At 42.9% G+C, this 17,080-nt stretch overlaps 1 protein-coding gene across 2 annotated transcripts in view; it reads right to left on the bottom strand.

Annotated features, from left to right (window-relative positions):
* The window catches only part of MARK1 (microtubule affinity regulating kinase 1), a 99,161-nt gene extending 82,368 nt beyond the window's left edge, over window positions 1–16,793 (bottom strand). For both annotated transcript variants that reach the window (XM_080924195.1, XM_080924196.1), the window contains exon 1: window positions 16,476–16,793. In XM_080924195.1, the coding sequence (XP_080780321.1) occupies window positions 16,476–16,526 (51 nt within the window). In that variant the 5' untranslated portion in view covers window positions 16,527–16,793. The remainder of the gene's footprint in view (window positions 1–16,475) is intronic.
* Window positions 16,794–17,080: the final 287 nt, after the last annotated feature.

Genomic DNA, 17,080 nt, shown 5'->3' with positions numbered 1-17,080 from the left:
AATCCAAAGTCCCCAAATCCACATTCTTCCAAACAAAAGCACAGTCAGACCTATCACAGCAATCGCCCAGTCTCTGGTACCAACTTCAGTCTTAGTGCTTTACTTCTGTGAACAAACACCATGACCAAGGCAACTCTTGTAAAGGACAACATTTAATCGTGTCTAGCTCACAGGTTCAGAGGTTCAGTCCAGTATCATCAATGTAGAAACATGGCAGCATCCAGGCAGGCATAGTACAGGCATGAGAGTTCTCCATCTTCATCTGAAGGCTGCTAGTAGAAAACTGGCTTCCAGGCAGCTAGGAAGAGGGTCTTAAAGCCCACACCCACAGTGACACACCTACTCCAGTAAGGCCATGCCTAATAGTGCAACTCCCTGGGCTAAACATATACAAACCATCATGAACATGGTCTATATGTGAAGAACAAATGGGGAAAGGCAAATAAATGTAGAGAAACAAGGGGCAGAAGGAGGTATACTCACCAGCAGCTGATTCTCTGTACCCTGGCTCTGGTTCTCCAATTCTTTGGTTCCTGTGCTGAGCTCTTACTATTGAAAAGTGTGTTACATGAGCTTAATAAACCAACAGCCATCTAGTTGGATATGCCTTATCCTCAGGGAAGGAAATGTGCCTAAAGTCACACACCTTATGGTAATATATACAGAGGTGTTTGCTCTATAAAGTGCAGGCTCTTAAACATCACATAACATCAAAAGTGCACTCATTCCCACCAAGGCCATATTTGCACTCCACAACTCTCCTCTATAGAAGGCTTGGATTCACTGCTCTAGCCACTGAACCTCCATTTGGGGTCTCTTATATTCAACGAAGCATTAGCAAACCAGAGAGTTGCAGCTCATATTATAAATTTAATGCCCCTTTGGTGTACAAAGAAATATAAACTCAACATGCAAAAGACAGAAATTTCTTGAAAACTGAAGATGATGTGTAATCCTGTAACCCTGAGACAGATACAGTGAAATGCTGGCTTATTTACATGCCCAGCCTTTATCTCCGGGTAGTCACTGTACTGCAGCCAGAGCAGCGGCGGCAACAGCAGCTTACGGAGCTTCTGTGTGTAAGTGCTCAATCACAGATCTCAATGCCTCAGGAGACAGGCTCTCTGATCCCCTTAAGCCTGCGGCATAAAGAAGTGACTTCTCCAGGTTACTGGGGTCTGGCTTTTACAGACCAAGGAATTATTGAGAGCCATTCACTCTGGTCCCCCTCACACACCAGCCCTCAGGCCAACATCAGGGAGTAGCTGAGGTGAATTTGTTGTTCAGAGGATCTCCTCTCTCAGCTACTCCTATACTCACCAAATCGTTCCTCGGGGAGCTCTTCACTCACCACAGCCTGCCAGGAGACGATGAAGTTTATAAAACTGAATCTCCAGAGAATAAATGAACACATCTGCCTAAATTAATTCTAAAAATATGGTGTTAAATTCCTTTGCAAACTTCATGGTTTTATTCCTGCAGTACCAAAGTGTTATAGCAGATTCACCTCAGAAATTATAAGGTTTTTTTTTTCTTTAAATCATTATATTTGGCTAATACTATAGCAGTCAAAATTTATTCTAGGACCTTCAATTCCGTTACACCAAGCAAACCTACCAACTCCAATAATTATTCAATGTGAACATCATTTTTTAATGACCTGGAATTTCACTTGGTGACTTTAATTATGTACAGAAACACAGTGAGAGAGGTCTCTATCCAGCATGCCTCCGAAGTTTACAAAAAATAATAACCAGAACTTTCAAGGTTGCGTCTAGGGCTGTTGAGATGGTAAAGGCACCACTGCCAATGCTGATGAATTGAGTTTAATCCCTAGGATCCGAGTGGCAGAAGGAGAGAAGCACCTCCCACAGTTGTCCTCTGCTCTCCATGTGCTATAACACATCACTTCTACAGTGTCCCTCCCTGCTGTGTTGAGACATTCTAATACGTCTGCGTGACACTACCTAAGAGTTTTAAATCCTTCACCATTTCCAGAAAACAAGTAGATATTAGTTGCGTGCATTTACTAAGCATTTCCAGCATAGCTATTTGGTACACAGCACACATGCACGTGTGAAGGGGAGAAGGCATTTTTTTGGTGTGTTCTGGCTGTTTCTAAAGCAGCAAGGGCATCTCTGCAAGCTGTAGTCATCGCTGCTTGATTGATGTGGCAATCCTGAGGTCTTGGTCTCAAAGAGTGCATGTAGAACAAGCTTACAAAAGTCACACTTCAGTCTGAAGCCTGTCATAGATTATGGCCACAGTAGAATCAGCGAGGCAAGTAAGACTGGATTCTGGGAACAGAGTAACTTCCTCCTTGACACCTTCATTCGCCATCTTAATTCTTCTCCTCTCCTGGAAGGTGTCTTAGGTACTGTGGCTCAGAGTTTACTGGGAGGCTATGGTGCAGCTCAGTACAAAGCACTGGCATAGCAACATTAACCCTCAGTGGCCATTGGTGCATACATTTCTTTCTAATGTGTGATATCCGAGCAGTTCTGAATAAAGAATCCGGATGAACCAATGCCATGAATTAGTACTGCTATTCAGTTACAATTTCTGTGAAGTGTCCAAGATGTCCTAAGTATGTACCAAAATGAGAGGTAAGGGCCTGAAGAGAAAAAGTTACCTGACTTGCTGGAGAAAAACTAGCTGATAATTCATTTGCAACCCAGTTTTCTGATTTCTATTGCTAGGCTGTTGAAAACAGACTGGGAAACTGTCCTTGTAAAGCAATGATGCCACTCTTAAATTAAAGAAAATAAGAGATAATATTATAAACACAAATCCAACTCAGAGAAAAAGCAGTAGGTGAACAATCTTCCTCCTCAGGCTGACTGGCTAAAAGCAGAAAAGCTGACAACATGTTGCCAACTTCAGCATGTGTTAACCTAGCCCTTCCCAGGCTAGTGGTTCTCAACTAATCCTGTCACTGGTCGCCTAAGGCCATCAGAAAACACAGATATTTACATGACAATTCATAACGGTAGGAAAATTCCATTTATGAAGTAGCAACAATAATGATTTGATGGTTGGGGATCACCGTAACATGAGGAACTGTATCAGAGGGTCACAGCATTAGCAAGGTTAATATCGCTGTCCTAGCCCCTTTTCATCCGTTTGTGTTTGTCTTTAAGTCTGAAGAAACTACCTCCTGAGCACTAAGTAACTGAAGGTGGCTGGAGGTTCTCTAGACTTTCTCTTAATACACACCACCACTGTGAGACCTATTTGGAATTTCATTATGAAATGGAAACCATCTCTTAATAAAGGCAAAGAAAACTGTATTTGATTCTTATGTTTCCGAAACTAACCTTCCTTGGGAAAGAGCAGACCAACTGCTTATCCAATACCAAATGGTCAGCCTTGACAACACACGTTCAAGTAACACATGCAGACTGTATTGAAGAATGTACATACGCATGTGCATCTAACAGCAATTAAAGAAAAAGAGTCCCTGGATTTGAAAGACAGTCGGGAGGGGTGTATGGGAGGAAGGGTGTGTGAAAGGGTCTGAAGGGGGGGGTCAGGAAAAGGGAAATGGGGAGATTATATTATAATCTCAGAAATAAAAGAAATGATGTTTTAAAAGAAGAAATCAATAAAGAAGACTTTATTCAAAGATCACTGTAATGCTACAATCTGGAAGAAAGGCTATGCTCAACAGGAGCATAAAGGGTCGAGGGGAAAGAAGACTAAGACAGAGACAGCAAAGGAGAGGGCACATTACTGAGTAGTGTGTCACTGATGTCCTAGTGAGGTCCTGTGTCAAGCTGTCACTGACATGGACTCTTCCCCATGCCTGCTTCCCAGTGTCAAAGGGTCTCAAAAAGGGGGCGGGTGACACTAAAAGTTTTCCGTGGGCAGTAACAGAGCTGGATTTCAAGTCTGCGGTGTTCGTGGCACAAAGGCTCCAAGTCTGCAAGTCTAACTAAGCTGACCTTCAACTAAACTGTCCCCAGGCTGGGTGGCCCCAGAACTAGTTCTCGCTAAGGATATTGGGACCCTCTACTCTCCCTGTCTACATGCATCAGACTCTGCCTCCCGACTGTCCCCTCCTTCTCACCAGTGTGACTTCCACAGAGCAGCTTGGCAAGGGAGTCCTCCTCCAGCGGCCTTTGTTTCCTGTTCTCCTCAGTCAGATGACAGGGCGCTGTAACTTTCTACTGCACTTGTTTGCCTCTGTGTCCTGCTCCCTCTGGGCTGAGTCGCTCCAGAGCAGGGCTCGGGTTTCATTGCTTTTGTCGCCTAACCATTTTCAATTATGATGAAGCAAATAGAAACAGCAATAGAAGAAAACCTCTTTCAGGCAGTGAAAGCTGCACCTCTGACCCCAGGAGAAAGGCAGCCATGCTAACCCTGTTACCATACCCTTTACCAGCAGGCCATGAAGATGCTGGACAGTGCCTAAGCTGTTTACTCCTCAAAATAAGCTGATAAGATGGCCAACACACCCAGGGCTGTTTGGGTGTTTCAGGTCTTTTATTTCTATGCTGTGTCCAGTCTCCTATGGCTAGCCACATAAAACTGGGGAAGCAGAGGGGGAAATGTGTGTTCTTCCTTAACCCCTTTGATCTGGGAGCTCCAGGTGCCTCATGAAGCTCCTGTGTGACCTCCAAACCAGACAATCACCTGCTATTCTCTATTGCTGTCACTGCTTATGAAAGGACAGTCATCATCTTTACCTCTCTACTCGCTGAAGCCACTAGCTACAATCCTTCACAATGTCTACAATGAAAGACGGACCTGTGCAGTCTCCATTGGCACATGAACCAGCGCTTTTTGATCCCTGCAGCAGGAGGGTTGCAGGTAAGTATCACCAAACCTTAAACTACTAGTAATCATAGTACTAGTAGTACTAATAATCACCATACCAGTAATAAATGAAAATGGACTTTGATTCATTAAATCATTGATATAAGACTATAGAAAATATTAATTTAGGAATTATACAGAAGCAATGCTAGCATGCAGCCCCACTTTAGTTAGAAACAGAGTTTGACCACAGGCAAGTCTGGAGCAAGACTGAACTCTGACAATGGTTATAGCATAACCTCTAAACTTTAACTCAAGGACCTGTAAACTAAACTATTTCATTATGGACTCCCATAAGAACAGCGACTTACAAACTACATATGAAGTCCCTTACAGGTTATGAACACGAGAAAGCAGTACAATAAAACAAAGAGTAAAAGCATCTAAGTGTACTGATTTACAACAGGGCAAACTTTTCTGTGGTGGGCAAACAACAGAGACAGTACACAGGTAAATGACTTGATGTGGTCTAGGGTTAGTAACAGGAGACAGAACACTGAAGTGCAGAAAGCTGTAAACTCACTTTCTGGGAATACCTGATTTCAATGAGAAAGCACCTCACAGAAGTGGGTTTAGTAGGCCAATTTATTTATTTACACTTAATTTATTATGATATTCAGATTTTAATAATCTATCAACTCTAAATGCCAGTGAAAGTTCTGCTAGCAAACGTCTACCTTCCTGATGACAAAAAGCAATTTCTGAAAGCCAACCATTTAGTAACTAAAACAAATGTTTTCCAAAACTCAATTATGACTTTAGAAATGACAAGCCACCCTCTCTAAGGTTCAAAAAAGACAGAGGAAGCAGAAACAATTTAAGAGCCAGACAACAGGAAGAAGGGCTATGAAACACCACACTCTAGACACAGCACTACACTCACTGCAACTGTGCTCAAAGCTGCCTACCCTTCTCTGTTAAACTACTGGCAGGGTCTGGAAGAGGTAAGTCACTGTCTTCAGTTGTGTCCCATTGATTAGCTCATATGCTCTGTAATATACTTCTAAACCCAGGTCACAAATGCAACCCTAGACTGCCCCACCTGGGGATCCTTCCTGTCTGCAGACACCAAACCCAACACTGTTACCTTCACCAAGAGGCATTTGCTGACAGGAACCAGGTATGACTGTTCCTTGTAAGGTTCTGCCAGCAACTGACCAATACAGATGTGGATGCCATCAAACTGATCTCAGGGACCCTGGCCAGGAACTGGAGGAAGGACTGGAGGAGCTGAGGGGGATTGCAAACCCATAGGAACAACATCAGCTGGCTAGGCCACCCAGTGTTCCCAGGGACTAGACTACCAACCAAGAAATGAACAGGGAGTAATCCACGATTCCAGATACATATGTAGCAGAGAACGGCCTTGTCTGACATCAATGGGAGGGAGGCCCTTGGTCCTGTGGAGGTTTGATGCCCCAGCTTAGGGGGATGCTGGAGGGATGGAGAGGGAGAAGGTGGGTGGGTGGCAGAGCACCATCATAGAGGCAAAGAGGAGGGAGCAGAGGGAAGTTGTGGGATGGGGGGCCTGGGGAGGGGTAACCTGGAAGTGGGATATCATTTGAGATGTAAACGAATGGAATGATTAATTTAAAAAGGGGGGGCATTCCTAGCTGCCACACAAAATGACCTCAATATAGAAAAGTTTCTGTAGGGAGAAGGGGAGTTGACAGGGCAGGAGGGAGATTAGAGAGGGCAGTAGAGAGTAACTAGGATGTATTATACACATGCACAAAATTGTCAAAGAACACGTTACATTTAAGTTTTTGAAATAAAAGATTTGGAAACAAAAATTATATCAATTTTTAAGCATGCAGTAGAAGTTTCTCAGAAATGACACATTTAAGGTTCATAAAAATCACATGAAACTTTTCCAAAAACCTCATTCCTGGCTTCTTTCTCTGTAGAAGAGGCAAGAAATGTGAAGGCTCCTGGGGGAACAGGAAACACATACTTTTAATGAATTGTGAAACTGGAAGAAAAACATCTAAAGGCAAAACAAAAACAAGCAAACATTTTAAAAAAACAAACAAACAAAGACAGACCAGTAAAAAGTAACCACCAAGACAGAATTGCCCTGGGGTCAAATTCTAAGCCTTGTGCCACCACAAGGCCAAACTGCTTGACTGAACAAGGGTGTCCCTGGTCAATAGGTTCCCACGGGAGCACATACAGGACTCTAGGAAGTCATCCCTCAACCCCCAAGTTTCACTCTGATAAAATTAGGCAAAAAGGAATTTGTCATCAAAAAAGGAAACAGAAAAACAACAAAATCAAAAACAAAAACGAACCAACCAATCAAATATAAACCAAAAACAAACCACTGGAGTGACAGGCATTCATGGGTACAGATAATAAATAAATGTCCAGGGGCTTCAGATGACAGAATTTCCAGAAACAGAATGTAAGTGCCTACATATCAAATGTTTAATAAAATAAAATCATTAAAAATAAGCAAGGACTAAGAAACCATTTCAAAGACAGTACTTTGAGGAAAACCTTAGATCTTTCAGAAATTACAAATAGAAGCAATGAGATTAAAAGTAAGCAAAGGAGGAAAGGGAAGACTGGGATGTGGGTCAATGCTCTGACGGGGACCCATGCGGCTGGAGGACTGGCTCAGATGCTGACAGAATGTGGTATTCTGTGGTTGTCTCTGTGAAAACTAATGAAGCACACAGGAAGAGAACAACAGAGAAAAGGACAAACAGGTCTGACCGAAGAATTTAAAATAGCATCAGTCGTTATTACATTATGCAAAGGATCAAACACTTCAATACAAAACAGATCCAACTACATGTTGTGGATAAGAGCCCTGCTTTACATCTGAGAGCCTGCAGGCTGACAATCAGAGGTTGGAGGAAGACATCCCACCTAAGCAGTCACCGGAAGAGAACTGGGGCAGCCATATTTGTGTCAGAAGATATGGAACTTAAATGTAAAAATCTGCCATAAAAGACAAAAAAAGGACATCACATAATGACAGAATGGTCACATAAAGAACTCATAACAACTACAAATATATATGTGCTCAACAGCAGAAGTATAAAGTATAAATTTACCTGTATAAAGTAAACATTTACAGAGCCAGAGACAAAACCAGGCGGCAACACAATAGTGACAGATTTCAATATTCTACATGCAGTAATGGATACAGCATTCAAACAAAAGATCAATAAGGAAATGACAATTTGAACAGCATCACAGACCAAATGGATATATCAAGAGCATCCCACCCTGATATAGTGGGACCCATCTATAATCCTAACAGGTAGGCTAAAGTTGGAGGCTTACAAGTTTGAGACTAGCCTGGACTACATGGCGAGACAGTGTCTCAAAAAACAAAACAAAACAAAACAAAAAACCAAAAGAAGAAAAGGAAAACATTCCACATATCCAACAGCAGCCATCACTCATTAAGTACATATAGAACACTCTTCATGATAAATAATATTCTAACACACACACACACACACACACACACACACACACACACACTAAAGCACAATTTTAAGATTAATATACCACATATTTTTCCAGCTCTAAATGCATAAAACAGAAATAAAGGATGTAAGTAAAATTGGAAAATACGCAAATTTGCTGAAATTAAACACATTCCTCTGAGAATTGAAATGAACCTACAAATACTCTATTATGGAGACACAGAAAATCTAAACAGAGCTACTGTAAGATCAGAAACAGTCTGGTAGAAAGGCCAGGCGCAGATGCTTCACTGCCAATGTCAGCAGCCATTTAACCAAGAATTAGCACCTGTCGTTCTAAGCGCTCCTAAATCTGAAGAGGAGAAAGTACTTCCTGACTCACTTATGACTCCAACATTCCACTGGCACTGTAAGAAGAGAGCCACAGGCCAATGTGCCTGGTAAATACAGACAGCAAATACAAATACAAATACAAAGGATCCTTCACAGTTACACCTGAAATACAAAGTCAGTATAACAGACACCACAGCAATGCAAGGAAAATAAACTCTATAATAACTTCCATCGATTCAGATTTGACATGCAGGCATTTACATTGGGTAAGATGCAGTACAACAATCACCAAATGGGGAGGAAAGGAAACTGCATCAATGTAATATCGACCACTCATGAAAAGCCCATGGTTCACATCACAGCTAATGGTAGAACAGAACAATCCATGTTTTTCTAAGATCAGAACAACAGCCAATGAGCATCCTCACCACTTCTTAACGCTTAACCAAACGACAAGAAAGAAGGCGTTCAAACTAGGAAGGAAGGAGCAAAAATATGTCTATAGATAACACAATCTTATATGCAACCCCTACATATGTCCTAAAATAACCTGTTAAAAGTTAATATACAAATCCAAAAGCTTTCCAGGATTCAAAATCAACACACACACACACACACACACACACACACACACACACACACATGCATGCATGTACACAATCATGTGTGTTTATCACTAACAAGAAAGTATCTGAAAAAAATAGACAATTTTTAAAATACCAAAAGCAAGGAAATATTTTGGAATAAACAACCAAAGAAACAACATATTGCTAAAAGAAATTTTAAAAAAAGAAAAAAGGAAAGACAGCCCATGTTCATAGATTTAAAAAATTAATACTGTCAAAATGTCCATAGTACCTAAATCAATCTATAGATCCATTGTAATTCCTATCAAAAAACTTAATGCATGATTTAGTAGGAAAAGAAAGCTATCCTTGGACTCTTAAAGGATTCTGAGTATCCCAAACAACCTACAATACAAGAATAAAACTGCACTGTCACCCTACAATAGACATAAAAAAGGTTCAAAATAGATTGAAGACTTAACTACAATGCTCAAGCTGTAGAACCCCTAGAAGAACTGTCAGGAAAAGGGCTTCATGACGTAGGCTTAGCCATGGTTTATGAGTGTGACCACAGCAGCCAAAGTAAAAGTAGGTAAAGAAGAGAACAGACTCCAGAGAAGACAGAGAGAAGACCTGCCGCATACATGAGAGACAGTATCTGCAGTCACACATGTCACCTGGAAACACCATCCAAAGCATGATATTGGGAAATCCCTACATTTCAATAGCAAATATGTAAACAACCTGATTGAAGAATATGCACAGGGCTTAATCAATATTTTCCCAAAGACTATAAACAAATGGTCAACGGGTATTAAAAAAAAAAAAAGGCGCAACACCAGAATCCCAACAAAGTACCACTAGTTAGGGTGGCTACTACTGAGCAATGTTTGTTTGCTCATTTGTTTGTTTGTCTGTTTGCTAAGCAAGTGCAATGAACTACATCCCTACCTGGAACTGTTATTGTCAAACTGAGTTGAAATAGAGAAACCAGAACCTGTGCACGTGGTTGAAGATGTAAAAAGCTGGAGTGACTATGAAAAACAATATGGAAGTTCTTCTGTTAAGCTTATAACAGCATGTAACCAATCAACTCCCACTTCTTGGTATTTATAAAAGTGAATTGAAATTAAGATCTCCAAGAGATAGTTTCATTTCAATGTTTCTTGAAACCTTTACCCTAGTAGTAGAAACAAACTAAATATGTATCAACAGAATACCAGATAAATAAAATATGCTATATGCTCACAACCAAAATATTATTAACTCATAAAAAGAAATATATTTCGTCATACATTGAAATACAAATGAACCTTAGGGACACCACGAAAAATGAAATATGATCTCAAATTGGTAAGTACCACATGACGCCATTTGTATGAGTAAAGCAGTTAAAATCATCAAAGCAGCATTGGTGTTTGCCAGGGAACAGAGGAGAGATAGAGAAGGCAATGCTGGCCAGGAGGTGCAAAGTTTCAGTTGTGCATGAAATTACTAGGTGTTTGCTCTAATACAATGTTTACAGGTAACAATACCATACTACATACCTAAAGACTCACAAAAGCAGATCTCTCCAGCAAAAGGTATTTTTTAAACAGGATTTAAAAAATAAGTCAACAGATGGGTTGGGAGACATTTAAATGCAATTGAAAACAAGACATAGCTAAACATTACACAGAGTAACTGCATTGCAGATTGTACTACAGATTGTACTACAAAGAAACAATGAGGTAGGGAAGGAAAAAAAATATGAGTCAGGGTTAAGACATAAGGAGAACAGAGTCAAAGTTTAGTATAGCTAAACCAGTATCTGGGAGGCTTGAGAGAAAAGGGCCAAGCCAAGATGCAAAGAAACCACAGTGGACACATTTCTAAAATGATGAAAGTTAGGAATCTACAGTAGGCAGAGTGTAACAATTAAACAGCTCATGGCTTAGAGAAACAACAAACTAGTAAGGAAAATGGAAATGTAAAAGATCTTGGAGAGCCAAGGTCACCGAAGCCAACTAAGTATAAACAAGGAAAACACGAGGGGACCAGAAGGAAGACAGTGATAAAAATATAATGGTTGAGAGGCACCCAGAAGTTATGAAAACATGAATTCATGAAAGCAAAGAGCAAACACCTAAACACACCACAGTAAAACTGCAAGAGACAGATACCAATAGAGACGCTAATATGGAAGGGGGAAATTGCACAAGGCCACAATCCTAAACAAAGGACTACAGACAACTAAGGAATGCTGAGAGAGGGAAAAACATTCCCCAGGGAAGAGTCCCCCTATTGGTATTCAATGCCAAGAGGCCAGTCCTCAAATCATATATATACAAACAACATAAAATGGACTGAGAAAGTTGTGGTTACTATATCACATACACACTCGGTTGGAATGGGGGGGTAGATAGGTAGATAATTAGATAATTTCTCTTCTCTTCTCTTCCCCATCCCTCCCATGCACCTCATGCCCTCTTTTTGATTGTTGTTATATACATATACACACGCCTATTGCTGTCTAATTATATTTTAATTGTTAAAAGGCCACAAAACATAGGCTGCCAGTTATCAGATTATTCCTACCAGAAACAGTGTGATCAATAGACAATGGGAGGCTATTTTCTGATCCCCCTCCAAAAGGGATTAAACCAACCATCTAGAGCTATAGTCTGAGAAAAACTATCTTTCAATAACAAAGGCAAACTATTTTTATATTTAAACAAAAAAATTTACAAGCAAGGTTTAGTGGCACGTGTCTTTAACTCTAGCACTCAGGAGACAGAGGCAGGTGGATCTCTGTTAGCTCAAGGCCAGCCTAGTCTACATAAAGAGTTTCAGGACAGCCAGGGCTACATAGCAAGACCCTGTCTTGACAAAACGAAACTACAGGTGGCTATCACTAACCAAAAGAACTTTTTCTCCTTTTGAGACAGGGTCTTAATCTACAGTCCAGAATAGGCTCAAATTTGGGGTTTTCCTGCCTCAGCATCCTGAGTGCTGAGATTACAAGCATACTTCACCATGGCCAGCATCCCCAAAACAACATCTAAGGATGTTCATCAGAAAAAAAGAGAGTTTCTAAGGAAAGCCTCAGGCGGACACAAGTAATAAGGATTATTATTTAAAAACGTATTTGTAAATTAGCTAATTCTGCACACGTAGGCTTTCAGAAAACACAAGAAAGCTACCGAGATGACTAAGGACTGGTCACCCCACTCACCACTAATACTGACAATCTAATGTCTGGAACGAACTCACACAGAGGAGGGAGAGAACCAATTCCTGAGAATTGTCTTCTAGCTGCCTGCCACATGTGTGCCCATGCCAGTCCCCCACAAACATGTAAATGCAAGCAAAGCAAACCAAGCAGATTGAATAATAGCATCAAGATCAGAGATGATACTGTTACTGGTATTTCCTTCCCCAGTGGACTGTCCGGACACCCACTCTGGAGATAGGGAGCCTGGACTTCTTGCATTCACCGAGGGTCACCTACAAAAGCAGCCATCTCAGGGGTCTTGTTAAAAGCCAGCAAACCAAGCCACAAAGGATTTGTGTTTGATAAGGGGGAAAGGGCAGGAACTCCAGGAGCCTAAGCAGCAAGGGACCAGAAGTAGTGAATAAGAGCATATCCAGTTCTTCCTCTACTAAGGCACGTTCGTGTTCATTTAAATCTCTAAACCTAAACCAAATAAGCCACCTCCTAGAAGCAATGGCCAGTTTAAGAGTTCAGAAATCTAGTGTGACCTTGGGCAGGTCACTGGACTCTCTGAAACCTTCAGCCTTGGGTGGTATATTAATGGCTACCTTTGCATATATCACACATGTGCTCTGATGACGAACTGATTCAAGAGGGAATGTTACAGCACTGATCTCTTACGAACACTAGTCGATGAGCCAGGCAAGGACAACAGAGGAGACAGACCAGGCAGAAAGCCACACAACAGGTACTAGGATTCATGCAGGGAGCAGAGCCAAGGGGAGGGTAAAGGCATACAACCCACTTGTTTTTCCATCTACACCTAATGAAGGCCACTGAACAACCTGCCTCTAGCCACCTAAGTTACTGTAACAGCTTGTTACAGTTGCCACATGGATTTCCAGTCTATCGAAAGATATGCCAGTAAGAGGTTTATTAAAAGGCTTTTGGACCTAGCCAAATTTATAATTTTAAGACGTCCCAAGAAATAATCACACTGACTTCCTCCATGCTGATCTCTAAGAAGGAACACAGAATTGTTTTCCAACACAGAAAATCAGCCAGGGCATTGTTGACCCACCAGCAATAGTGTCAGCAAAGGTTTTTCCAAAACACTTACAAAATTGTTTCATTGAAGAAAGAGACACATTTAGTAATATACTTTAGTATAGCTCCTATACACATACTAGCATTATCCAAGAATGGCTTGACAATAAAAAAAAGAAAAACAAGTTTTTCAAATATGTTTTTATTTTCTTAGACTTACTCTTTACAACATAAAGTCAAATGCATTATACAGAGATTCTATTTCTTTGTAACGTGTTTCTTCTTCTTCACTACTAAGTGTTTACTGCCTTAAAAGCTAATCACTGTTTCCTGTTATATTTAGTCAGTTGAGGCCTATCAACAAGGCACACACAAACCTTCATCTAAGATCACACTGAAGATGAGACAGCAGGGTCACACATTCCTTCCTGGAATTTTACAGTATATATATATATATATACATGTATACATATATATATATATGTGTGATTAAGAAATGTTTATGTTACCTGCAAATAACAATATCATACTGATTTTTGAAATTACTGTATTTGTTTAATTTCTAAGAGTAATAGCGTTTTTGGCTACTTCCTTCCAAAAACACACTAAAAGTCAGATGAAGTAAACATTTTTATAGATATTTTAAAAATATGTGAATACTTTAGTATGGATATTCTTAATAAGTACGGTTATACTTTAAAATGTCCTTTATTAATGCGAGCAAATGAATATTTTGGCCACCATGCTAGCTGTAATTCATGCACTGACAGCAAGCTTGATACTCTGTTTCACTGATGGGAGGTAGGGAATTTGGATAATGCCATTTAAGACTCCAGTGGTCATTTAACAGCCTCCAGCAGTGGCATCTTCCATAAACACCTGGAACACTTACAAAGTCAATTTAGCCCTAGCTACCTGGGATTGCATTTTCATCTCCAGTCAGCTCTGACTGGGGAGAGGCCTGGTCTACTAAATGTCTGCTAAATGTCTGCATCCCCTTTCAGGTCAAAATCAGAGTTCAGTGCATACTCATTGATTAATTAACAGCCATAGCAGAGCAGACATTTTCCACGGCAACGAGGAAATAATTAGGAAGTAGATAAAGTGAGTTGAACGGAGAGACGGTTATGTTGTACCAGAGCAGAAACAAGACCACGCAGAGGCTCTGAAAGAACATGCTCAGAAACAAAGCACATGAGTTTCCCCAGCACAACCATTCTCAGAAGGTACAATGACATTTATAATCTATGACTGCTTAGCTTTAACATGCCCTCGCTGTTCTTTTGTTCTTTCATGGGAAGCTGCATGTGCTACAATTCCTTTGTAGAAATACACATTTCTACAAACCCGTCTCATGTCTGTATAAAGAACCCTATGCACACAAGCCTGAATACGAGATAGAGTAGTCAGAACCCAGGGCACAACTAAGCAACGGGCTTCTCCACACTCAGTTAACACACAGAACTCTGATCCTAAAACAGAGGTCATTGTCTGCTTGACTCTTCATTGTCACTCTTAAATGACAGGATTTGATTTTGGGTTTTTGTTTTTTTTTTTTTTTTTTAAATAATAGTTCTTTACCATTAAAAATCTGCCACCAAATTCTTTACCTTTTTCTCCAACCTCCTTTAACCTTTCAGTGAAAATTATGCAGTCATTTCATCTCTAAAACAACAGTCACGGTGCGAATTGAGCAATAAGGTACGGCGGTGACAGCCCTGGTGTCTTCATCGTTTTAAGTATAGGACACAGGAGGACAAAGCATGCCGGAACAACTTCCTAGTTCTTCAAACAATGGTCTCTGTAGAATCTGGTTCTTTTCCCTTCAAGTAAATATATTAAATGTGAACCCTACTCTCTAGATGAAACACCACGTTTATGCCTCATTTGCCCCTTCAAAAAGTGAGCCTGCCTCCCTCTCCTCCCCTATCTTTTGTCTCACAACGCCACAGCGCTTGAGTGTTTTTACTTTACAGTCCCCATGAAGTCACATTAAGCACTGGAGGGCCGATGAGGGAAGTAGACAGTCAGAGAGCTCTGGTCCGTCAAGCAAAACCTAGAAGCCCCTAGCTCCTTCAAACTTGTCAGCAATCAGACCAGCCCCTCTGGAGCCTCCGGGCCCCTTTGCAGGTCACTGAGGATTTTTAAGAACAACAGTGACAGAAAGCCACCTTTCCTGCAAAGGAACCTGAGCACACATGAACCCAATCGTCCGTTTCAGAAGACGAAATTACAATTGGCCTTTCTCTTGATTTGTTAGAGTTCAAACACCGAGAGCGGACACTTCAATCTTGATTTAAATTAAGAAAAAAAAATTAAACCAAACAAAACTAAACAAAGAAGCTCCTAAGAGCAATTTGATCAGACACAGAAAAAATCCTCCCTTCAAAGAAATGTGCCTTGTGACACTCCAAGGAGGAGAAGCACTTAAAACCTGTCCCTGAGTCACGAACACTGGACTAAGGACGAGAAGCCAGTTGGTCCCTTGGGCTCTTAAACCTTTGCTTTCTCACCTTGGGGCTACAGAAGCTGTAAGTGAAATCTTCCTCTCTTCACTGAGAGTATTACAGTGACATAAAGTCACACACACACACACACACACACACACACACACACCTCTACTTCACTGCCCTCTTTATCCCTAAGGTGCCCGTGCCCCCCACCCTCCAATGTGGACCTGATGTTACAAAAAGCTAAGTCATGGGGCAATGCGGGGGTGGGGTGGGGTGTATGTTTTGCAGAGGACTCAAAAAATCCAGAAAAGCAAAGGGCTGAAAAGATCCCAGGACAGCCGAGGTGTAAGAGGTTCGGCTGGCTAGTGGGCTGTTCCCATGCAAGCATCCATTCACTCGGGTGGGGGCTTGGGGCGACGACCAGAATGCTGGGGGTCCTCACGAAGACACCCTGGAAGCCCACCCTCTGCCCTCTATCACCTTCCGCATCCCCTCAAGCAGGACCCCTCCGAGCAGAGGGCCGCCCCGGGCTCCCCGAGTGGGGACAAGAAGGACGGGGAGGGGGGGGGGGATCAGGCCGGGCTCGCCCAGGTGGCCGCGCTGGAGGCTCGGGGGAACTCACATTCTCCGTGTCCCGCTCGTTCACCGTGGGCAATGGCGTCCGCGCCGACATCTTGCGCGGGTGGCGGGGTCCGGCCGGGGTCCGGCGGGTCGCGGGCCGCGGAGGGCTTCGGCGAGGGCGGACGCGCGCGAGCAGGCCGCGCCGGGGAGCGCGCGGTTCCCGCAGGCCGCGGGCCGGGAAGGCGGGCGAGGACGCGGGGACCGAGCTGCGGGGAACGCCGGGCGGGCGCGGAGGGCCGCGGCGGGCTGACTGGAGGGCGGGCGCCCGGGAGCTGCCTCAGCGCGGCGCCCGGCGAGCGCGGCCCTGACAGCGCCTCCCGCGCGCCGCCTCAGGTGAGCGCCGCCGCCGCCGCCGCCGTCGCCGCCGCCGCTGCGGCATCCGCGCCGGGCCCCGCGGCCCCGAGCCCGCGCGCCGCTCCGCGCCGTCCCCGCCGCGCTCAGCCGGAGCCCTCCGCGGCCCGAGCCGGTGCGCGCGGAGCGGCGGGCGCGGCACGCAGCGCCCCGAGGCTCTTGGCTGCCGCCGCCGGGTGGGCGGGCGCCAGCCGAGGGGCCTCTCCATTCATTCCCTCATTAGGGATGCGGGGGGCCGCCTCCGCCCGCCGGGCC

The sequence above is a fragment of the Micromys minutus genome (genome assembly GCF_963924665.1).
Source record: "Micromys minutus genome assembly, chromosome: 1".
Classification (NCBI taxonomy): domain Eukaryota; kingdom Metazoa; phylum Chordata; class Mammalia; order Rodentia; family Muridae; genus Micromys; species Micromys minutus.
Note: the sequence above shows the minus strand (reverse complement) of the source record. Positions and strands in the feature narration are given on the sequence as shown.